General features: G+C 46.2%; 12 protein-coding genes across 12 annotated transcripts; 5 read left to right on the top strand and 7 right to left on the bottom strand.

Annotated features, from left to right (window-relative positions):
- Positions 1–214: 214 nt before the first annotated feature.
- Positions 215–1,107, bottom strand: SOL3 (6-phosphogluconolactonase; the record flags this gene model as incomplete). The annotated part of the gene is made up of 1 exon (XM_020210894.1): positions 215–1,107. One exon carries the CDS (start codon positions 1,105–1,107, stop codon positions 328–330), a length of 780 nt encoding a protein of 259 aa, XP_020065227.1. The 3' UTR covers positions 215–327.
- A 436-nt stretch (positions 1,108–1,543) lies between these two features.
- Positions 1,544–3,062, bottom strand: GCN5 (histone acetyltransferase). Its single transcript, XM_020207546.1, has one exon. It carries the CDS (start codon positions 2,975–2,977, stop codon positions 1,622–1,624), a length of 1,356 nt encoding a protein of 451 aa, XP_020065226.1. The 5' UTR covers positions 2,978–3,062; the 3' UTR covers positions 1,544–1,621.
- A 104-nt stretch (positions 3,063–3,166) lies between these two features.
- Positions 3,167–4,822, top strand: NMD3 (ribosome-binding protein). The gene has a single exon (XM_020207545.1). The coding sequence runs from the start codon at positions 3,251–3,253 to the stop codon at positions 4,709–4,711; it is 1,461 nt and encodes a 486-aa protein (XP_020065225.1). The 5' UTR covers positions 3,167–3,250; the 3' UTR covers positions 4,712–4,822.
- A 185-nt stretch (positions 4,823–5,007) lies between these two features.
- APG7 (Apg7p) lies at positions 5,008–6,906 on the top strand (the record flags this gene model as incomplete). The annotated part of the gene is made up of 1 exon (XM_020206689.1): positions 5,008–6,906. The coding sequence occupies one exon, from the start codon at positions 5,008–5,010 to the stop codon at positions 6,904–6,906; it is 1,899 nt and encodes a 632-aa protein (XP_020065224.1).
- Positions 6,907–7,200: 294 nt separating this feature from the next.
- Positions 7,201–9,738, top strand: CANTADRAFT_5771 (uncharacterized protein; the record flags this gene model as incomplete). Its single annotated transcript, XM_020210726.1, has 1 exon — positions 7,201–9,738. One exon carries the CDS (start codon positions 7,201–7,203, stop codon positions 9,736–9,738), a length of 2,538 nt encoding a protein of 845 aa, XP_020065223.1.
- A 71-nt stretch (positions 9,739–9,809) lies between these two features.
- On the bottom strand, positions 9,810–11,001 carry PUP2 (proteasome core particle subunit alpha 5). The gene has a single exon (XM_020206851.1). It carries the CDS (start codon positions 10,640–10,642, stop codon positions 9,881–9,883), a length of 762 nt encoding a protein of 253 aa, XP_020065222.1. The 5' UTR covers positions 10,643–11,001; the 3' UTR covers positions 9,810–9,880.
- On the bottom strand, positions 11,002–13,093 carry LSC2 (succinate--CoA ligase (GDP-forming) subunit beta). The gene is made up of 2 exons (XM_020206849.1): positions 12,852–13,093; positions 11,002–12,572 (listed from the first exon to the last, which is right to left on the bottom strand). Exons 1-2 carry the CDS (start codon positions 12,882–12,884, stop codon positions 11,361–11,363), a joined length of 1,245 nt encoding a protein of 414 aa, XP_020065221.1. The 5' UTR covers positions 12,885–13,093; the 3' UTR covers positions 11,002–11,360.
- Positions 13,094–13,303: 210 nt separating this feature from the next.
- Positions 13,304–14,053, top strand: CANTADRAFT_5769 (rRNA-processing protein; the record flags this gene model as incomplete). Its single annotated transcript, XM_020210723.1, has 1 exon — positions 13,304–14,053. One exon carries the CDS (start codon positions 13,304–13,306, stop codon positions 14,051–14,053), a length of 750 nt encoding a protein of 249 aa, XP_020065220.1.
- A 286-nt stretch (positions 14,054–14,339) lies between these two features.
- On the bottom strand, positions 14,340–14,885 carry CANTADRAFT_49131 (thiosulfate sulfurtransferase; the record flags this gene model as incomplete). The annotated part of the gene is made up of 1 exon (XM_020209672.1): positions 14,340–14,885. The coding sequence occupies one exon, from the start codon at positions 14,883–14,885 to the stop codon at positions 14,340–14,342; it is 546 nt and encodes a 181-aa protein (XP_020065219.1).
- An 802-nt stretch (positions 14,886–15,687) lies between these two features.
- MIS11 (trifunctional formate-tetrahydrofolate ligase/methenyltetrahydrofolate cyclohydrolase/methylenetetrahydrofolate dehydrogenase) lies at positions 15,688–19,067 on the bottom strand. The gene has a single exon (XM_020207544.1). The coding sequence runs from the start codon at positions 18,596–18,598 to the stop codon at positions 15,767–15,769; it is 2,832 nt and encodes a 943-aa protein (XP_020065218.1). The 5' UTR covers positions 18,599–19,067; the 3' UTR covers positions 15,688–15,766.
- Positions 19,068–19,933: 866 nt separating this feature from the next.
- On the bottom strand, positions 19,934–20,929 carry MCT1 ([acyl-carrier-protein] S-malonyltransferase; the record flags this gene model as incomplete). The annotated part of the gene is made up of 1 exon (XM_020209837.1): positions 19,934–20,929. One exon carries the CDS (start codon positions 20,927–20,929, stop codon positions 19,934–19,936), a length of 996 nt encoding a protein of 331 aa, XP_020065217.1.
- A 1,339-nt stretch (positions 20,930–22,268) lies between these two features.
- HMO1 (Hmo1p) lies at positions 22,269–22,991 on the top strand (the record flags this gene model as incomplete). The annotated part of the gene is made up of 2 exons (XM_020208811.1): positions 22,269–22,499; positions 22,560–22,991. Coding segments are annotated over 2 exons (663 nt in total), but the record flags the coding sequence as incomplete, so codon positions are not given.
- Between the last annotated feature and the right edge of the window lie 185 nt (positions 22,992–23,176).

The following is a 23,176-nucleotide window of genomic DNA, read 5'->3' as shown; positions in this document are numbered from 1 at the left end:
TGTAATGTTAAGGAGACTGGATTATGAGGTGAGTCGCAATTATGTAAGCGCACATCACGGGACCACCGAGACCCTGAATAGAACCAGCTATAAAAGAGGCTAGCCTTGAAGGATCAGCAAATTGTAGACAAGCATCTCTACACCATTAGATACTCGTCTGTAACTCGAATGTCCTAACTCATTTGGTATTTTTTTATTTACTCCATGAGGACTTCTACTCTTACGACTAGTTATTAACTGAATTAGCTGATGACTACGTCTTTAGGTCAGATCCATTTGTATTAAGCCGTAAATCTAGATGATGGCCTTATATTATAAAGTTGGTCTTCAGTACTTGGAAGGAACGATGTCGACGCCTTCAATAGCACTGGTGTCCACGAACCAGGCAACATCAACACCCTTGATCTGGTTCACCAATTTGGATGGCAACTTGCTCGATGGGTCGTTGAAAATATCCTTCAAAATAGCAGCTTTTCCAGCGCCTTCGGCAACGAATGCAATGGAAGTGGCCTTTTCGAGAACAGGGAAAGTGAAGGTGATTCTTCTGGGAGGAGGCTTGGGAGAGTCGCTGATGTAGGCAATTAGCTGGTTTCTTTCGTTCAACAACTGGTGTCCTGGAAACAACGAGCATGTGTGGCCGTCAGGTCCGCATCCCAACAACACCAAATCGAGCTTGACGTCTTTTGGCAACTTTGCCTCGTAGTCCTTGGCGATCTCAGCATCCTTGGCAGCATCAGCCCCGGAAACTTGTCCATCTTGTCCAGTCAACAAGTCGGTGTTAATGGTGTTGACCTTTGGTTTTGGAGTACCGGCTGGCAAGTTGGCCAATACCAATTCGTTGAACAAGCCATAGTTTGAGTCTGGGTGGTCCAAAGGAACCAATCTCTCGTCGCTGAAATAAACCTCCCATTGGTCCCACTTCACTTGTTGAGCAATTTCTGGGTTATCAATCAATGCCTTCTTCAACACTTTGCCCAAAGAGCCTCCAGACAAAGCGATCTTAAAGGTGGAACCACGCTTCAAAGAGGCGTTTTGGAGGGCCAACACATGACTTCCCACGGAATTGGCAACGTCTGTGGATTCGGAGTAGGCGTACACGGATGGCATGGTGATAAAGTATAGGTGGAGTGAATGGTTATAGATCGCAATTATCCTGATTTTTGTGCAGGTTGAGCAAACCGTGAGCCACCAGTTAGACCAGCATTGCACGAATACATTGCAGTATCCAGACTTCTTGCACAGCCAATGGACGTCTGTGAATGGGTCCAACGATGACCTATTCCTGAGTTTGTTCAGTAATGCTTTGAGGGAGCTTCCCCAGAAATGTTGCAGATGAGATCATTTTCTGTGGACGCTAACAGTCTGGAATACTCCGATTTAATATTGCATTGAGAAGACTACATCCATAATGATTTATTTTAATGGAAGCCACACCTATGTTCTCTCCTTTAGAGATTAGTTATCTTATAATACTTAATACTTCAAAAGAAGAGCACGTGGTAAGCTCTTCTTTCCCAATGCTACACTACAGGTTTTCTTCATGCTACGCTCAGACTTGATCTACTCATTATGTCGTCTATTAATACAGAGCTAACATTCTTATTCCCAGAATAGTGAATGCTCATTCGAGATGGTGAGAGTATTCTGCACTCTCCTTAATCTTGTTGTTGAAGAACTTCTCCAATTTGTTTGCATGCTTATAATATGTGGTGGTCTCACTGTTATAAGACCGACAATTGTTGAAAATAAGCCTAGCATCGTACAAGAATTGATCGAAAGTTTCATATTTGTTGTTCTCCAACTTCAGTTCCATCGTAGATAAATCCATGGGCTCCTTGATGACCTCGTAGTAGTCTGCCACCTCTTCCTTATTGACAGGAACCGCAAATGGCCAGGCCGAAGCATGACTACTCAACTCTGAAAACAACGTCACCATGAAGTTATAGTGGGGACCCCTCTTTGGTTTCTGTGCCAATTTGTCCATCTCATCCAGCCAGCCACTTTCCACGAGCCCTGGGATATCACTTGGGTCGAGCTTGACGTTCTTGCTTGTCTTGAATATCTGTAATCCTGGTCTGACCACATGTGATTTGGATCTTTGTTTGATCTTCTTCTCAATTGCTGCTTTTTGAAGTAGAAGAATCTTACCCGAATCAAGATACCTTAAGATTGACGGCAACATCGAACACTCCATTAGGGTACCACCCTCGTAATCCTTGATGTATCCCATCCATACGGACTTATCCAAGGAAATTTCTTTGGTGAATCCTTGCTTTTTGAAATACCCGATGGCGTAGTTATCAGCATACGTCAAAAAGTACTTGATAGGCGATGTTGCTCTGACGTAGTCTTTCAAATGATTCATCAAATGTGCACCGTAACCACGCACTTGCTCGGTGGATGAGATGGCACAGAAGACAATCTCGGCAAACTCTCTGTTGTTGAATGGTCTATATGTGATTCCTCCGACCACAGTCAACGGCTTTCTCACCACAGCCATGGACAAGTGTGATCTATCGTACACTAATCTGGAAATATACTCTCGGGGCATTTTGGGCAATTGCTTCTGGAAAATGTTCTTCAACCCCGTCAACACAATCAAGTTTTCCCTAGTATTGTCGTTATTGACCACTCTGAACTCGATTTTGCCATCTTTTTCCTCGATCACAGACGGTCTTTCTTTGAACGAGTAGGTGACACCATCAAAGTTGAAATTGGTGATGCGTTTGCGCTCCTCCTCTGCCTCGTCTTCTTCGTCGTTGTCTTCCTCATCCTCTTCGTCGTTCTCTTCGGTCTTAGCTTCGTCTTTTGGTTCTGCAGTCCCGTTCTCGTCGTCCTCTTCCTCATCATCGTCGTCGTCGTCGTCGTCTTCATCCTCTTCATCTTTGACTTCAACCTTCACCTTCTTGTTCAATGGAACGTCATCATCATCCTCATCCTCCGACTTAACGACTGCTGTTCTTTTTCTATCCACCATTATGATGTCACCAGTGATATAGAAACAAACACCTATCGGTGGAGAGCGAGTGTCCTGTATAGTGGAAAGTGGCCACCTGCACACAGCCCCATGCCATCAACCTGCGGCCTGCACATAGGCCCGATGAGTAAGATTTTCCAAGTATCATACTTTTACACCAGACTTTGCCATCAGCTTTTCTACCTAATGTCAAACTATACCCAGTTAAGCGCCACTCATGACCACCAGCATGGTGGTCCAGCCACCGTCTTGTGTTGCAACTGTGGTGTGCCCATGGATGGGTCCGCCGGAATGGTGATGTGTTACGACTGTATCAAGTTAACGGTGGATATCACCGAAGGTATCCCCAGAGAAGCCAACATCTCGTTCTGCAGAAACTGTGAGCGTTTCTTACAACCCCCAACCCAGTGGATCCGGGCCGAGTTGGAATCCAGAGAACTTTTGGCCTTGTGTTTGAGAAAATTGAAGGGGTTGAGCAAAGTCAGATTGATCGATGCTTCGTTTATCTGGACAGAGCCTCACTCTCGTCGTATCAGAATCAAGTTGACTGTCCAGGGTGAAGCCATGACCAACACCATTGTCCAGCAAAGTTTTGAGGTCGAATACGTGGTTGTTGCCATGCAATGTCCCGACTGTGCCAAATCGTACACCACCAACACATGGAGAGCCGCGGTTCAAATAAGACAAAAGGTTGCCCACAAGAGAACCTTCTTATATCTTGAACAATTGATTTTGAAGCATAATGCACATGTCGACACCATCTCGATCAAGGAAGCCAAGGACGGTTTGGACTTCTACTATGCCCAAAGAAACCACGCCGCCAAGATGGTCGATTTCTTATCTGCAGTGGTCCCATTGAAGAACAAAAAGTCGGAAGAATTAGTCAGTACCGATATCCATGCTGGTTCCTCCTCATACAAGTTTACATTCTCCATCGAAATAGCCCCAATATGCAGAGACAACCTTGTGGTGTTGCCCAAGAAGTTGGCCAACTCCATGGGTAACATCCCCCAATTGGTGTTGTGTTCCAAGATCTCCAACATGATACAGTTTCTCGATGTCAACACCTTGAAAACCGCCGATATATCTGCATCCGTGTACTGGAGAAGTCCATTCCCTGCATTGTTGGACGTCACCCAGTTGGTAGAGTTCGTCGTCTTGGACGTTGAGCCCACTGGTGATGTCAGAGGTAAGCATGTGTTGGCTGATGTCGAGGTGTGCCGTGCCGTGGACATGGGAGTCAACGACCACTCGTTCTACGTCAGATCGCACTTGGGTGCGATTTTGCACCCAGGTGATTCGTGTTTGGGATACTACTTGTCCAACGCCAACTTCAATTCCGACTTGTGGGACACCTTGGACTCCGGCAATACCCCCGAGGTTGTGTTGGTCAAGAAGCACTACGCCAGAAAGTCCAAGAAGTCCAAGAACAGACAATGGAAGTTGAAGAGAATGGCCAAGGAACACAACGACATCATTGCCAACGACGACTCAAGACAAGCCAGACAGGAACAAGAACGTGCCGAGAGAGACTACGAATTGTTCTTACAAGAATTGGAAGAAGACGAAGAATTGAGACAGACCGTCAACTTGTACAAGCACGGTGAAGGTCCAAAGGCTGTTGAGGAGGACGATATCGACGAGGACGAAGATGCGCCTGAGATTGCCATCGACGAGTTGTTGGACGAGTTGGACGAGATGAACTTGGAGGACACCCCAATGGCGGAGGAGTAAGTTGTATAGTAATAGAGGTCACCAAAGTGAATGGCCGGTGCGAGCCACTGCGAAGTATTGTAGAAATGAGTAATAGGCGTTACTGCCAGTGATTAGGGCGTTGGTGCGTAGCGCAGTACCAGAGTAGGGAGTGATTTAGTGACAGTAGTCCCAGCCCCTCCCCTCCCGTGGTACTGCCGCACTACGGTGGCACGGTGGCGGACCTGCGCGGGAGCTGATTTCCCTGCAGAACGGTCTTATCGCACAATTTGGGTCAGTATCTATTTGGCTCTGACAACCACACCTTCACACTTGCAATGGCTACCAATCTTGAAACAGCCAAACCACAGAAGTTCACCCCGTTGAGCTCGTTCGTGGAGTCGTCGTTCTTCACCAAACTCTCCCAGTTGAAATTGGATGAGTTCAAGCTTGACGCCTCCAAACGTACCCTCAACGGGTTCACCATCCACCCCACGAAGTTGAACAAGTTCAATGACGTTCCATTGATCAACTTGGACCATGAGAGCTTTTCTGGCACTTCGCAGGATAACGCCAATGTCGTGCTTGAGGGCCTAATTTATAACGTAAACACCATCGAAGAGTTCAAACTGATCGATAAGCAGGCCCTCTTAAGGGAATGGGGTGAAGCCACCCACGCTTCAATGTTCGAGAATACTAGCTTGGACTACAGGAAGTTCAACCAATTCTACGTGTTGAGCTTCTCAGACTTGAAGAAGTATAAATTCTACTACTGGGTGGCGTATCCTACCTTCAGCTCCAAATGGACAGCTACCCGTCAGAACACTGCAAAGGAAGAGTATATCAGGTTGGTTGAAAGCCACATTGCATCAGAGCCATACACTCAGATGTTGCAACTAATTGAGGGCGAATTGGTATCCAACATCTCCAAAAAGTCCAGTCACTTCGTATTCATTGATACTTGCTTGAGCAAGGACAAAATCCCAGGTATCCAGCTCAAGAACTACTTGTTTTTCCTTGGTCATCATGGCTTCCAGGAAGTGGATGTTCTAGTCTACAGAAACGATGGTTCTTCTTTTGAAGTTCATTTGCAAGTGGGTGAGCCTATAACTAACAACTACAAAGTCACAGGATGGGAAAGAACTGGCCAAGGTAAGTTAGGACCCAAGTTGGCCGATTTAGGATTATTGATTGATCCAACTCAGTTGGCAGAACAAGCTGTGGAACTCAACTTGAAGTTAATGAAGTGGAGAATCGCTCCTGAATTGGATCTTGAAATTATCAAAAATCAGAAGGTACTATTGTTGGGTGCAGGCACCCTTGGTAGTTATGTGGCCAGAGCCTTGATGGGTTGGGGAGTAAGACAGATTACTTTCGTGGATAACGGGCGAATCTCTTACTCGAATCCCGTCAGGCAGCCATTATTCAGCTTCAACGATTGTTTCAGTGATAATGGGCAAGGTCAGTACAAAGCAATCAGAGCTGCTGAAGCTCTAAAAGAGATTTTTCCGGGTGTTAAAGCTCGAGGTGTCAATCTTGAAGTCCCAATGATTGGTCACTCAGTGACAGATGAAACTAAAGATAAGAGCAATTTTGATACGCTCTCCAGTCTATTTGATGAACATGATGCGGTCTTCTTACTCATGGACTCCAGGGAGTCTAGATGGCTTCCTACAGTGCTTGGTAATGCAAAAGATAAAATTGTTCTCAACGCCGCATTAGGTTTCGACAGCTATTTGGTGATGAGACATGGTAACCAGACCCAAAAATTGGGTTGTTATTACTGCAATGATGTGGTTGCTCCAAATGACAGTTTGAGTGATCGAACCTTGGATCAAATGTGTACGGTGACCAGACCAGGAGGGGCATTGATTGCATCTTCCTTGGCTGTCGAGTTATTCGTTTCGATTCTTCAACATGAAGACAAACAAAATGCGGAGCACTTGTCTAAATCTAAGTTTGGAGAAGTACCTCATCAAATCCGCGGATTCTTGAATAACTTCCAGCAACACAAACTATTTGCTCCCAGCTACAAGTATTGTTCGGCATGTTCGAGTCAAGTGACTCAAAAATATCAAGAAGATGGATGGGACTTTGTCAAGAAATGTCTCAACGACACATCGTATCTCGAAGAAATATGCGGGTTAACAAAAGTACAAGAGGAAGCTGATCTTGCATCCGAAGATCTCTTGAAGGACTTAGAAATAGATGACGAAGATGAAGAATGGTTATCATAATATCGCGGGTTGCGACACGAATACTAATAGTTAGAAACTAAAAATTTACAAATTCATCGTCACCGATTTAGAGCAATTTTGGAACGCCAATTAAGCACCAAGAACGTCCTGATCAATCCACACACTCCAAGCTGATCCTCTGTAACTGTAGATTCATCGCATCACGTGACTTTCATCGCGGTACGCGTTTATCAACAAACATAACCGTATCCAATGTGCACTACAAGTCCCATCTCCTTCCCCATAAACACTCGACCGTATTCCTGCCAGTACGCTTGACTGAACCTGAGCACCATGAATAGCATCATTTCATCAATAGACCCTGGAGAGTCACACACAGTTGTTCTTTCTGATCATCCCTCTCTCATTCGCTCCTGTATCAATAATAACACCAAGAGACCAAACAGAATACGGCCATACCCATTGAGTGATGTGAACGACCTCAAAATACAACAGGGACTCATTATCAAGGATTTATTGTTTGCCTGTTTGGGGTTCGAAGGGTGTTACATCCGTTACAGTGAACGATATGACGGTACAAACAATGATTCAAAAGTCAGAGGGCCAGACTTCAAGATAGCTAAGCATCTCGATATCAGTTTGAAGAGCATAACCAAGAAGTTGATCAGATTTGGCAAGTTCTACTCGGGTTTGAAAGGATTTGTGGAAATCTATGATCACAACCAGTATGGCACAGTCATTCAAAATTTGTGCAACCAAATAACTCAATTCTTAAAGGCATTCCAAGCAATCATAATATCAATAGAGCAGGAGTTTAAATTCAATGCAACATTCAATTTGAATTTGTTCGAAAGCATGATCAATCAGGTTGTGGACCAAATCACCCATTTGTACGAGATTTCCATTCAAATCCACGATCTTACCGTTGAAAGACAAACAGCACCTAAAACCAGCCAATTCCAGGACTTTTTGTCTAATGTAACGACCAGCTTGAAAAAATCAGGAATTGTGGATATCAACGTCAACGGTGAGAGATTCGACTCATGCAAAGGAGGTTTGGTATTGAGGATTATTCAACAAAGAATAAATGTATACAAGGGAGACTTTAAATCATCGGAATTTTTAACATCCTTGTTTGAAAGTGTGAGTAAGGATTATCTTGTCATGCTCAATGAATGGTTGATTAATGGGGACATAAATGATACGGCAGATGAGTTTTTGATCCGCGAAAAGCAAGTACCACCTAGGTTCCTTGAAATTATCAATAGCAAAAGTGAACATTACTGGAATGAATTGTTCATAATAAGAACTGACGGTTTGATAGATCAGTTTTCTAGCATTGAAATCCAAAGGAAAATACTAAACACAGGAAAATATCTCAATATATTCAGAGCTTGTACAGGTATAACCAATTTTCAAAGTCTTCACGAATCCATTCTGCCAATAGACAAGATAATATCGAAAGATTTAGAACTAAAGATCAATGAGTTCTACAATAGATCGAATAAACTTTTGATGAAATTGTTATTTGAAGGGTTTGGTTTAAGAAATGTGATACGAGACTACCAGTCACTATTCCTCTTTGATGATTCTTACAAAATTGACAAATTTCTAGACAAGACGTTTTATGATTTGAAGAGAAATAGATATGCTGTATCTTTATCAAAAGTTCAAAAGCAATACAGAGATATTTCTTGTTCTGTGAAGAATAACTCGTCTCATACCAATTCCCTCCATGAATTCCTATTGAATAGCCAAGTATTTTCTGTCACTACAACCAATTTCTACCAGGTAGCGAAGGAAATTATGAATGTTCAATCATTTGATGAACAGATCTTCCAACAATCGAACTTCCAGAATATATTTCAAAATATCAACCCTCAAGCTACAGCACAACCATCATCTCAGGACAACCAGAGCAATTTTGATCAGAATCATTCTGATGAATACGCTATAAGTAGCGTTGATCTCACCATAAATCTTCCCTTTCCATTAAATCTCATTATCAACAGAGAACTTTCCTACCACTATGAATTAATGTTTAAATTACAAATAATGATCAAGTTTCTTGATAAATTTAATATCATAACATGGCAAAATATCAATCAATCCTCAGTATGGAAATATTCGGGATTTGAACCTAGAATAAAAAAATGGATTCTTAGATGCCGTATTCTTCACAAGCGGATACTGGATTTTTTAAATGAATTACAAAGTTATTTGAACTACGAGGTGATAGATTCAAACTATAAAAAATTGTCCGGTTATTTTGAGAAGGTGGATATCCAGTTATCCAACTCTGAGTTAGGTTCAGTAATCACTAGTACAGATAGCAGAGCCATACATGGGAATCCCTCTCTAAACAACTACAATAATAACAATGCAAACTTGTTTGAAAGCAAGATATTGTCCCATGAAAATAAGAGAAAGAACTTTTATAATCAAGAAACTCACAATCATGTGTCTATTGAAGATCTTATGAATAATTTAAATGGCTATCTTAATGCTCTAATCAATGATTCATTAATAACCAAAGAGGAATTGTTGGACAATCTTAAGCATTTTTTCGACTTGATTATTCTGTATAATCATTATTTGAACCGATTGAAAAAGATATTAATCTTGTGCAACGAGCAATTGTTTGAGAGATTTGCATCAGATTTCCCTGATAAATTCACCGAAAAGTCTGTGGACCCCAAATCGATTGATGTAAGATTTGAAAACTTGAATGGCTCCTTGAAAGATTATTATGACAATTTTGGTGACTCGCTTACTCAATTTATTGTTGGTTTGAGGAGGTATGGAGAAGTTGAAAATAAACTGATCCTAGCCTTGAGCGAGAGATTGGAAAGATGCTTTCCTGAAAGCTGATTGATAATTTCCTTCGTCTGAAAAGCTGACTGGTCACCCAGACTTACCAACATTTGCATTATTACAACTATATCCCGTCTAATGGACGCATACTGCTGCATTCGTTTGACATGTACTATTACGCTACCTAGTATATAATAATCTAAGAAGTTTCTTCATCGACTTGTTGTTCATTCAAAGTCTTGATAATTTCATCGGTCTTTTCGTCGCTGTAAATTTGGAATCCTCCATCCTTTGTAACACTGGCCAATTGTGCGTTCTTGCAATCCAACTTCTCTTCCATAACTTGTTTCAATATCTTTAATGCTAACAACTCTGCTTCTTTCAAAGTCAAGGACTTGTGGTATTCATTTTGTAACTCTGCTTGGGCCCCTTCGGATCCAGATCCAATAGCCTTAGCGTCGTATCTGTAAAAGGTCCCAGAGGGTTCTGCGTGGTACAATTGAGGGCCCTTGTCTTTGTCGACACCGGCAATCAACAAGGCAACACCGAAAGGTCTGGACATGAGTCTCTTTTCTCCACCAGCCCCCTCTCCGAACCTCAACGCCAAGTCACACACTGACTGAGTCAAACTTTCCACCTGGATCTCTTCGTCGTAGTATAAATTGTGGGTCAATGAAGATACTCTGGCGTGGTCAATCATGGATCTAGCATCGGCAGTCAACCCGGACATGGCACATCCGATATGGGTGTCGATCTCCACGATCTTCTCGATGGAGGTGTGTTCCAACAACGACGATGTCACTCTCTTTTCGACTCCCAAAATCACTCCTTCACTGGTGGAGATTCCGATAGCGGTGGATCCCAATTTGATGGCTTCGAGGGAGTATTCGACTTGGAACAATCTTCCTTCTGGCGAGAAAGTACTCACACCACGGTCATATTCACTTCTTGTCAAGAACATGTTGATAGGCTGTGATTGGTGGGTCAATTGTGTGTATGGTGGAACTGTCTTGTAGGTGGCACTGAATTTTGTTTGGTCGAGTGAGTGGCAACTCCGTTTTGTGGCACGCGGACTAGGTTGGAGAGGTCAAAAAGTGAGAATGAATGTGAAATGTTTAGTCGATTATGAATTGGTTTTCAGGACAGTGTTGGGGCTACGACGGGTGTGTGGCATAGTGTGGCCGTTTTGTGGTCTTCCTGGAAGCCTTTCGAGTCTCAAGGTATAATTTAGATTTAACTACCCAACGAGGTGAGCACACTAATATTAATAGGCACGCCAGTAATGAGTTCAGGAGGGGATTTCCAGCAAAAGTACAAGCTCCTGTGAAGAGTTCACCCCATCAATTAGACTGTAGAAAGGCAGGCATGTAGTTTATTGCCAGTGAAGAAGATCACATGGAATCAGCAGCACATGGTAGCTCACCATCTTGGTCTCATCGTCTTTCTCGTTACAAAAATAGCGGGTCATCCGCTGTAACGATGTCTTCAGGTGTGGGTGGCATTCCGCCAACAAGTCATGAATTTGGGTCATGTTCAAAAGGTCAAAGTATAGGTTTTCAATTATGGTCAGCAATTTCGCCATGATGCAATTACTCGACTTATCTTCTTTCCCTATCCAGCGTACTAACAATGCTCTACACTCTTCTCAACACTCAATATAGATTTCTATACTAACCTATTTAGTTCTTTGGGCACAATTCCACAATCTTCTCGGCAGCTGGGTCCAAGTCTTCGAAGGCAAACAACTTCAAACCAGAGTTGTCAATCAATTCCTTGGCCTTGGCCATGTTGGTACCTTGCAATCTGACGACAACTGGGATGTCCAACTTGAAGTTCTTGGTGGCAGCAATCAAACCTTCAGCGACGTAGTCACATCTGACGATACCACCGAAAATGTTAACGAAAATACCGTTGACCTTCTTGTCAGACAAGATCAATTCGAAAGCCTTTTCAATGGTTTGTGGGGTGGCAGTACCACCACAGTCCAAGAAGTTGGCTGGCTCACCACCGTATAACTTGATGATATCCATGGTGGCCATGGCCAAACCAGCACCGTTGACAATGTTGGCGATGTTACCGTCCAACTTGATGAAGTTCAAGCCGTATTCAGCAGCTTCAACTTCTTGTGGGTCTTCTTGGGTGGTGTCTCTCCAAGAGAAAACTTCCTTTTGACGGAAAGAAGCGTTGTCATCGAAACCTAACTTGGCATCCATGGCTAAGACCTTGTGGTCTGGGGTTTCAGACAATGGGTTGATTTCAACTTGGGTACAGTCACGTTCGGTGAAAACCTTGTATAAGTTTTGGATGGTCTTGGCAGCTTCTGGGATAGCAGCGTCGGTGTAGCCCAAGACGGAGGCGACTTCGGTGGCCAAAGCATCGGTAACACCTTCTTCCAAAGGAACTGGGAAGGTCTTGATAGCATCTGGGGTTTCAGCGGCAACACCTTCGATATCCATACCACCTTGGGAGGAAGCGACGATGATTGGCAATTGGGTGGATCTGTCCATCAAGATAGCGACGTAGGCTTCGGTTCTGGCGTCCTTTCTTTCGACGACGTAGACGGCAGTGACTTCCTTACCAGCAGCACCGGTTTGCTTGGTGATGATCTTGTGACCCAACATTTGGCCAGCCAAGTCCTTAGCTTCTTCAGCAGAAGAGATCAACTTGACACCACCTTGCAAGCCGGAGTCGAAGTGACCCTTACCACGACCACCAGTCAAGGCTTGGGCCTTGATGACCAATTCGTTGGTACCCAACGACTTGGCAATGTCGTAAGCGCCTTGGGCGGTGGTGGCAGCGTCACCGTTAGGGACACCGACACCGTAAGACTTTAAAAGAGCAGCAGAACGGTATTCATGTAAAGACAAGAATCTCTTCTGTTGAGTAACAGACTAGATGTTAGTATAGGGTCAGGAGATCTGGATCCACGATCCGTGCCAACCGCAATTGCTGGCGTCAACTGGGCAAAACGCCCACACTGCCACTCTAACACCACCCTGGGCCTGTTCAGGACAAGCTGGTCGTTTCCTGCTGGTATTTCCAGCTCGTCGTGCCGCAACTCGGCTAGTGTTTGGCGTGTTGGTGGATCTAGCAACATTCGTGGGGTGTTGTTTGTGGAATCAATTCAGGATTTCTGGCGTGCTCCATCACGCCAAATGCACCACACGTACTCTTGAAGCTCTGGCAATGGTTCTAGACAACATGATGTGACAATTATCGTTTTAGACAAGTATTGAAGAAAACTCAACAGGTGTGTAGAGCTGTCCGTATCGAAAAAATTTACCACGGGGACGCTAGTGCGGCAGGGATGTTTCGCAGTGGGGAGGAGTGCCGGGTAGTGTCGGGGAGCCGGGGCCCGCGAGCGGTTCCGAGAAGTGCCGGGGGGTGCTGGGCTGAGGGGAAGCCCCCAGTACCGAGTGGAGGTTGGAGGTCGAGATCCTGGCTGGCCCCCAGGCTGCCAGGAAGGCTGATAGGTAGGACCTGACGGTGTTTATGACACGTTATTGACGGGCGCACGACGCAGGTGTCAAATTCCTCTGGGTGCCTGATTATCGCGTGCCTGGACGCACGTGCCCAGCCATCGCATTCTTGACAATTTTTGGGGCCCATCTACCTCCCCAACATGTCCAGAACCACCTCCGCCAGACGGCTGCACGACGACAGCGATGACGAGTACTCCACACTCTCGTTCGGTGCCTTGAATGCGGCGCAAGAAAAGTTGAAGCACCAGCAGGACCAATCAGACTCGGAATCTGAGTCGGAGTCCGACTCGGACTCCGATGCTCCTCCCAGGCAGAGCTCGTCCAAGAAGAGATTCACAAAGACCCCAAAGAAGAACAAGCATGCACCCACCGAGTCGTCATCCAAACGTCCGGTGTCGCGTATAAGAGACATTCCTGGCTTGGAAACCAAAAGCACCTTGCATACAGATATCAGATTCGACCCAGCATATGGTAAGGCCGACTTGGCCAAAACCCGTAAAGACTATGCATTCTTGGACGAATACAGACATAAGGAGGTCGAATCTATGCAAGCCATTTTGAAAGACAAGAAATCCCAGAGATTACTATCGAACCACGAGAGAGACGACATCCAGTTACGGTTGCAATCTTTGAAGTCACGTTTGGACACCATGAAGAACCGAGACTTGGAGGCTAAGATCTTGGCCGACCACAAGAGACTGCAGTTGAAGGGCTTCAAGGACGGCAATCAAAGCAAACCATACTTCTTGAAGAAGAGCGAGCAACGGAAGTTGATCCAAAAGGCCAAGTTCGAAGGCATGAAGGCATCTCAAAGAGAGAAGGTCATGGAGAGAAAGAGAAAGAGAAGATTGGGTAAGGAATTCAGGCAATTGGAATTCAGAGGTAATTAGGATAGTCCACATAGTAATAGTCTACGATTGATGAATAATAAACTTGATTCAGCATGTCCACGTAGGAGTAATAATCTGCCAAATCTAGATCTATTCATCTTGCTAAAATCTACGTAATTAATTCCCTTGGTCTACTGAGCATGACTCCTAGTATCTACTCAGGAGTACCCTCCTCTACGAGTTGCATTGAGTATCAAAAGATCTTTCTTATTAAACGTACATTAGACTACCATGTAGCCGGCAGAACACAGATCTAGAAGTATTTACATTAAACAGAGGAACTCGTCTATTGAGACTTGTTTTCGTGCTCCACCCAGTCTTCCCATGATCCGATGTAGTTACCTCTCTTGTTGTAGCCGAAGGTGGCGGCCAACTCCTCGGCAGCAGCCGATCTGACGCCTCCCAAGCAGTAGAACACCAATTCCTTGTCGTCGGTGGGCTTAGCGAAGCCAAAGTGTTCTTGGAACTCTTCTTCAGACAAGTCCAATGCACCAGGAGATGATTTGAAGGGGACGTTAATGGCACCAGGGATGTGGCCGTCCAAGAACTCGACTGGTTCTCTCACGTCGACCAACACGGTATTGGGGAATTTGTCGGGGGAGCTGGCAATCTGCTTGACTTCGTCATACTTGTAAATCTTAGCGTCTGGGGTGGCAGTCAAGACACTATAGCCACGGAAAGAGGTAGCTCTGGCGCTGGTCAATCTGGGCAACGCAGCAGGCGATTGTATGGCGTTCTTCCATACCGATTGGCTGGTGAGTCTTATCGAGGCCAATCTTGCCCCCGTGGAGAGAGATCTGACACAAGGTCTCAAATTTCTGATGCTGTACATGGCGATGCAGGTATGGGGTGGGATTGCAACTCTAGAGGCGTTGATGGGGTCCCTGGATGGTAATTGTGGGTAGAAGTGGTGGTGTGTAGTACCTTTGACCCTGATACTTTTTCGTTTTTCCAATAATTTTTGCTAGGGATTGGCCAGGGAGCGGCTGCGTAAAACGGTGAAGGATGGTTCCCGGATAGTGAGAGTAGCAGGACAGACAGTGCCACGACGCGGGTTTTTAGCACGGTAATCTAGGGTGAGGTGGGTGGTACGGACGAGCGGGCCAGACACTGGTGGTGGTGGTGGTCCAGGGGCGGGCTAGGGGAGGGCCGGCGGCTGGAATGCTCGGACGCCAAGCTCCCTACTCTCCCGGGGCCAGTGCGAGAATGGTGAGTACAGGGAGAGAGCAAGAATAGAGAGACTAATGGCGGTAGTAAGGGAAGCGATAGCGTAGAAGAAGATTAGAAATGGTGGCGGTGGTGTCCGCTGGGACTCGTAAAAGGAGGTGATACACTAGAGTGTCGTACTGGGGATACAGCACTTAGCGACAATTGGCTCTCTGGTCCCACTGATGACTCAGTGCTCGTTCGCGCTACGGAATTGCCACCACCGTGGGGTGGTGCGGTGGTAGAAAGAACAGCGACTGCTGGCACTAGAGGCTCGCTATTTGCTACCAGCATCTGTAAAACGTTGGCTCTCACACATAGGGCCACTGGCGTTGCCATGAGAATGCTCATGGCCTGACCCGATTTTACAAACCGTGGCCTGTTAGTGATTTGTATCATAGGCTCAGTGCCCGGGCCTACAGTTTCGATTGCAAAATGTAAATTACGGTTGAACTAAATACTGAGAAGAAATATCGTGAATCATTAGTGTTGAACTTTTTAAACGAATCAGAATAAACCGTCGATTTCACCGTCCTTGTTGACCTCCACGTTCATGAAACCACAGTGGGTAGGCAAGCCAGGAATGGTCTGGATCTCGGCGGCCAACGCGTACAAGTAGCCGGCTCCGATCGACGCCCGCACGTCTCTGATAGGGAACTTGAATCCGGTTGGAACACCCTTGAGTGCAGCATCATGCGACAACGAGTACTGGGTCTTGGCAATACAGATAGGCAAGTTGCCGAAACCCTGCTTGGTGTATGTGTCGATCTTCTTTTGGGCCTCTGGAGAAAATTCAACCTCGCCAGCACCGTACATCTCTCTAGCAATGGTGGCAATCTTCTCCTCCACAGATGGGGCAGTGTCGTACAAGAACTTGAAGTGCTTATCGTCGGAGTTGGCGGCTTCAATGACTCCTCTGGCCAAGTCAACCGCACCCAAACCACCTTCTTCCCAATGGTTGGAAACAATGGCATCAGCAGCACCGGCCTTCAATGCCTCTTCTCTGATGACGTCGTGCTCTCTATCGGTATCGGAAGACATCTTGTTGATGGCCACAACAACGGGCAAACCGTATGACTTGGCGTTAGAAATGTGTTTGGCCAAGTTGGCACAGCCAGCACGCAAGAACTCGACGTTCTCTTGAGTGTATTCTGCGGCCAATGGTGCACCGGCCTTGACTTCGGCACCACCACCGTGGACCTTCAATGCACGCACAGTGGCAACAATGACAATCACATCAGGAACCAAGCCCGAGGAACGACACTTAATGTTGATGAATCTTTCACCACCCATGGTAAAATCGAAACCGGCTTCGGTCACGACGTATCCCTCTTGCTCCTTTCTTTCTTCTTCAGACAAGTCAGGAGAAGTACCTGCCAACTTCAATGCCATCTTATCGGCCAAAATGGAGGAGGCACCAATGGAGATGTTGGCAAATGGACCAGCGTGAACAAACACTGGAGTACCCTCTAAGGTTTGCATGATGTTAGGCTTGATGGCGTCCTTCAATAAAGCAGTCAAGGCACCAGCACAACCAATGTCTTCGGCAGTGATTGGAACACCGGCCTTTGAAGAAGCAATGACCATGTTACCCAATCTTTCTCTCATGTCTTCCAAGGAGTTGGCCAAGGCTAAGATGGCCATACACTCGGAAGCAACAGTGATGTCGAAACCGGTCTTTCTGGTGAATCCCTTCTCGGTGGCAGCTTCACCAACAGTGATACCTCTCAAGAATCTGTCGTTACAGTCCACAACTCTTCTCCAGGTGATGGTTTCTGGATCAATGTCCAATCTGGCGAATTGAGTAATTTCTTCTGGGGTCAAGCTATCTGGATCGGTCTTGTTGATTCCCAACTTGGCCAATCTTCTCAACATGGATGGGGAGAAGCTTCTGGTTCCCTTCTTGGCTGGAACCAATCTCTTGTACAAAGGACCGTCCTTTTGGGTGCTTTCGTGGAACATTCTGGTGTCGATGGCAGCAGCCAACAAGTTGTTGGCCATGGTGATGGCATGAATATCACCAGTAACGTGCATGTTGAATTCGTCCATAGGGATAACTTGGGAGTAACCACCACCGGCAGCACCACCCTTGATACCGAAGGTTGGACCCATAGAAGGCTGTCTGACGTTGGCGAAGACGTTCTTGTTCAAATGGGCACCCAAAGCTTGGGCCAATCCAACAGTGGTGGTGGACTTACCTTCACCCAAAGGAGTAGGTGTGATACCGGTGACCAAGACGTACTTACCGTTCTTCTTGTTCTTCAATCTTTCCAAAAGATGCAAACCAACCTTGGCCTTGTACGAACCAAACAATTCTAATTCACTGTCTAAAATACCAGATTCATAAGCGACTTGATCGATCTTTTTTGGTTGTTGGGCTCTGGAGATTTCGAAATCGGATGGGACTGGCTTGACCAAGTTCAATTTCAAAGGGTTGGTGAACTTTGGGGTAGCGTTGTTCTTGACGTGGTGCTTCTTTGCGGCAATGACCACGTTTTCCAATAAGCTGGCGACGGTCATAGGACCCACACCACCTGGGACTGGGGTGATTAATGCGGCCTTAGTGCTAGCAGATTCGAAGTCGATATCACCAACCATTCTGGAGCCGCTCTTCTTGGTGGCATCGTCGACAAAGTTGGTACCCACGTCAATCACGACGGAGCCTTCTTTCAACCATTCGCCCTTGACAAAGGCTGGCTGGCCAATGGCAGCCACCACGATGTCGGCTTGGCTCAAGAACAACTCAAGTTGGGCCTGGGGGGTCTTGGAGTGAAGAGTGGTGACGGTGGCATTGGCCTTGGTCAACAAGCTGGCAACTGGCTTACCCACAATGTCGGATCTTCCCAAGACAACGGCGTTAGCACCGTCGATTTGGACGTTGTATCTCGCCAACAATTCCATGATCCCCTTTGGAGTACACGGCAAGAAGGTTGGTTCACCGTTCTTTTTGGACAACTCGCCCACGTTGAAGGGTCCGAAGCCGTCGACGTCCTTATCAGGCAACACTGCGGATGTGACCTTGGCCTCGTCGATGTGGGCAGGTAAAGGCAATTGCACCAAAATACCGTCCACGTCCACGGACTCGTTGAGCTTCTGCACGTGGTTCAACAACTCAAATTCAGTAGCAGACTCTGGCAAGTTGATGATGTTGCATGCAATGGCAGCTTCCTCGGCAGCCTTCAACTTCATCTTGACGTAGGTGGTGGAGTCGGCTCTGGCGCCTACCTGGATGATGGTCAAGCTGGGCTTGAAGTCGGCAGATTTGGCCTGGATGGCACGGATTTCCTCATGGATCTTGGTCCTAACGTCTAAGGCAATAGCCTTGCCATCGATAATCATTGCGGATTACTGTAGATGTTTTGGTGGGAATAAAGTGCTGCGAATTACTCCAGCTTTATAGTGAAATTTGTTTGACTCGGTGCCGCCAGGTGATAAAAAATGAGTCGGGAAAACGCGGTGATCTCACGTGCGTGGTTACGACTGGGGTGGTTAGAGATGGGATGGGACGAGAGCACGGGGCTGGTAGAGACGGCGGTGCTTACTGGAGGAGGGGGCGTGGTGGTGGTGGTGGTGGTAGTGATGGTATCAGCGTGGATAGAGCATGGTGGAGGGCCCGATAACTCCGGAGTTTAGGTGCCAGTAGCCGTGCCGAAAACGGCGCTTTATCGCGATAAACGGGAGTTTTCAGAGGTTGGGCAAATATTTCTGAACTACAGCAGGTGGGATGAAACATCCTAACTTCACTACTCGGGGAAGCATCCCTCTTCGACAATACGTAGAAGTAGATAAATTTGACGAAATGAAAGGTGACTTCGTAATTCTAACAAGTGAGCGGTGGTTTCTCAAAAGCGTTACTATAAAACAACCCTGGTGCTCTAAGCAGTGATAAAAGTAGTAGGTAGGTTGTGCGACATAAGTCCATAACGATAAATAAAATAATTTGGTCATATGCTCAGGTACTAAATTTTCTTTGGAACCTCCTAAGACCTTTTTACAGTGGTAATTTGTATCATTTTCTAGTCTATTAGGTATATATACAATAGCTTCAGAAATCTTCTTGGCTATCCATAATCATCTAATATATGGTCCGCTGGTAGACCTTGAAGCGAAACTCATCGAAAAGAGTTATTAATCTCTTTATCTTTCCAGAAAAGTTTTGGATCAGAACGACTGCTTATGAATGTAGCATTAATACTTGACAATCTACGGTTAATACTTGTAAGCATATGCGAGACTTCATCAATTCTTTGAAATATCTAGTACAAGTTTCGAGTTGTGTGGTAAAACGGCACGAATATCGTCAAGTATGACTTTTCTACTTGGTCGGTATTATATTTGAATATGAATTTTGAAATTGATATTTTCACCCCAGAGTCCAATTTCACGGAATCTTTCCAATTAGAGTCCTAGGTCGTCTTGGTCGGGTGACCGTAATGCTGGTGTCGGTAATTTGGTCTAAAAGCGAATTTAAGAATTCATGGTGTAGCAGTAGGCTGGGATGTCTCGCCTCTTGAGCATGATTGAAAGAAAGAATCACAGCACCACTGCAGCGAACACTGGGAAAGATCCTCTCGTGAACAAACCACTAAACTATTTCTAATCATCAAGATTTTGGATGATACTCAACTAATGGTTTTCTGTGATCTCTGGTTCAGGTGAGGTACGAAAATTCCATTACAGTTGGTTGAAGAATTCACTCAACCCACCAAATGTATCTGGAGTATCCACTGCAATTCCCAGTATGCTGCTCCTGCGCAAGAGACCCTCGAGCACCTTTCCGGGCCCTAAGCACACCATTTGGTCCACGCCTTGCTGGTGCACGAAATCCACCGATTGTGCCCACTGAACCGTGCTGTGGGTCTGGAGTACCACATTGGCGATCGCAGACGCAGCATCCAGTACAGGTTTCCCAGTGAGGTTGGACACAATAGGCACTGCTGGTTCGCTGTGCTTGAATGTGTTAATGTAGTTGGCCAATGCTGGCTCGATCTGTGCAAGAATGCGGTTATGGAACGGAATACTAACCGGGAGACGAGTGGCTCGAGAAATTATCCTCGAGGCACTATTGGCAGATTCTATAAACTTGTCCACGGCACCAGTTTCACCGGAGATCACGAGCTGGGTGCTGGAGTTGTCGTTGGCAAGAAGGCCCTGTTCGATTGCGCGAGCTCGCACTGGTAGGAGCTTGTGGCTACTGGCAAAAAGAAGAGCCAGCATCGAGTACCCCGGTTTAGTCTCATTCCCTGAAGCCCCAGCAGCGCCAGATGCTGATTCTACCACGTCCTCCATCAATTGGCCCCGTTTGCGGACTATTTGGACCCCAGATGCAAGATCAAACACTCCACTAAGCACAAGAGCAGTGTACTCGCCAAGAGAGTGTCCCATGAGGTACAGCGCATTCCCAGCCAAATCGATGCCATGCTCATGCTTGAGGATATGGTGGATGATGTAGGAGGTGGCGAGGATCGCAGGCTGGGCATTGGAGGTGTGTTGGAGCCACTCCGAAGCTCCATTCTCGGCTTCGAGGTGGATGCTAATAGGCTCGTTCAACGCACTGTCGATCTCCTGTAATAGGGGCTTGTAGAGCGATCTGTACTTCTTGTACGGAGACAATAGCGTGCTGCGGACAACTCCTTGTCCAGGAAGTGCTAGGGTGTATTGGGGTCTCATTGGCGGTGTTGATGGCGGATGGTACCAGAAATGAGATGGTTGGACGTGCGCGCCCAAGACCTGGGGTAAAATGCCACAAATAAGTGGATAGGGAAAACGTACAGCCAAAAGGCGTGAAGAGGTGGAGCGGAGGGGGTGTCAAGTAAATGGCAGAAGCACAATAAGGGGAAGGTCGTGATAGGCCCCGAAAAGTGGCCTCATTTGCAATGTGAAGGAAGGATGAAGGGACAATTACATTCGCTTTGGAATGATTGCAAAAAGTGCTTTTCAGCAAGAGCATGGATCGAGCGAAAGGTTCATGGGGCTCAAATAAGACTGACTGGATGAGTTGCAGTCTGTGCACGTTGCGGTTTTATGCATAATATATCAATAGGAATACAATTGGTAGAGAGTTCGTAGTGCGTTTTGCACCCTGAGTAGTGAGGATTATCCATGTCTATTCAAATTCGATTATTGGTGTATAGCTGCTGGTCAATACATAATATAGCAGGATGGTATTACACTAAATTCATCAATTACCAAATGTAATTTCGCCTGAAACTTTTACTTAATATGTTTCACTAGTTGTTGGTAAAAGCTCGTACATTGTATTTTTACAGAAAGGTTTCAAAAAATTGCAAAAATCAAGACAAGAAATCGAGTCAATAAAGAAAGCTACAACCTAAACAGCTACTCATCTAACTAATGTCCTATCTTACTTGAATTATCACTACCAGCACACTGTTCTACACCGTGGATGTTGTAACGTTTCTGGTTTGTTATTGAGTTATGCCCGGTGAATTCGTGGTAGAGATCGCACCGCACAGCACTGGCCCACTGCGAGAGTGTCCACCAGCACAGAGTCACTACAAACATCTACCGCGAGTAGTTCGATCGTGCAGTAGAAGGGATTGCAGTAGAAGGGATTGCAGTAGAAGGGATTGCAGTAGAAGGATACTGTAGTGACATTCGTGTAGTACCGATCCGCACAGTTCCGATGTTACTACAATCACTCCCTGACCACTTAGTCGCCGGTACCACTACCGCTTGTATCCCCCAGCTCCCGCTACCGCCACCACCTAAGCTCATAACTTTCCCGCTACCGCTACCGCGCCCGCCCCTAGCGCCCAAACAGGTGCAACAACAACAAACGCGCGCACAGAAGCCGGGTAACCCCCCTCCCGGTACCACGGTTCTGGCCAGTGCCGCCTCGCACCGCAGAAATAGCACGAAACGCTGGCGCGGCACCGTCACGCTCGCTCGCCCGTGGACGTCCCTACCCCCCTCAATTCCCACCAATCCTTTAATTTCCCACCACCGTTCTTCACTAGCGTAGCGAGACTCCATACACACACCAAACATGTCCGACCTCAAAACAGCAAAGGATTCTCTCGTGGCATCCCTTTTCGAATTATCCAAGGCTGCCCAAGACGCTGCCGCTGCCACCGTCAACTTCTACAAGCTCGTGTCTGACGATACTCTGGCCGACCCCAGCGATGCCTTGCAAAGCTTGGGAGAGACCTTGAAGCGGATCTCTGAGATCGAAGGTGAGGACATCGCCAGTGTGGCCAATGCTGCCAATGTGGGCGAAGTTGACGTCGCCCAGTTGGCGTCGGCTGCTGCTGCCGCTGCTGCTGCTCCTGCTGACGAGAAGCCAAAGAAGAAGAAGGCTGAAAGGGATCCAAATGCCCCCAAGAAGCCGTTGACCATCTACTTTGCCTTTGCTTTCCACACCCGTGAAGTGATCAGAGAACAACGCAAGAGAGAAGGCAAGCCTGCGTTGTCTGCAATTGACATGAACGAGCTCGTCAAGGACAGATGGAACAACATCTCCAAGGAAGACAAGGAATACTGGCAAACCAAATACGCAGGCGAGCTCAAGGCGTACCAGAAGGAAAAGGAAAAGTACAAGCAGTCGTTGGACGAAGCGCAAGCCATTGCACAACAGGCTCCTGTCGCCCAAGAGGTGGCTGCCGCTGCTGCTGCCCAGAACGCATTGCCAGAAACCTTAGAGGCCAATGGCTTACTTTTGGATATCGAAAAGAAGGAGAAGGAAAAGAAGAAGGAAAAGAAGAGAAAGTTGGACAAGGAGAAGGGTGAAAAGAGTGAGAAGAAGAGCGAGAAGAAGAAGAAGCAGCCTGTTGTCGCTTCTTCATAAACCTATAATGTTTAAGTGGTTTCAGCCTGTGTTTTTATAATTCTACTTCACTTTTTTCTCGAGGCTAATCCGGTGTTACTTTTACGATTTTTGATGAAAAATCGCGTTGG

The sequence above is a fragment of the Suhomyces tanzawaensis genome (genome assembly GCF_001661415.1).
Source record: "Suhomyces tanzawaensis NRRL Y-17324 unplaced genomic scaffold CANTAscaffold_3, whole genome shotgun sequence".
Classification (NCBI taxonomy): domain Eukaryota; kingdom Fungi; phylum Ascomycota; class Pichiomycetes; order Serinales; family Debaryomycetaceae; genus Suhomyces; species Suhomyces tanzawaensis.
The sequence above is the reverse complement of the archived record's forward strand: the minus strand, read 5'-3'. Positions and strand labels throughout refer to the sequence as shown.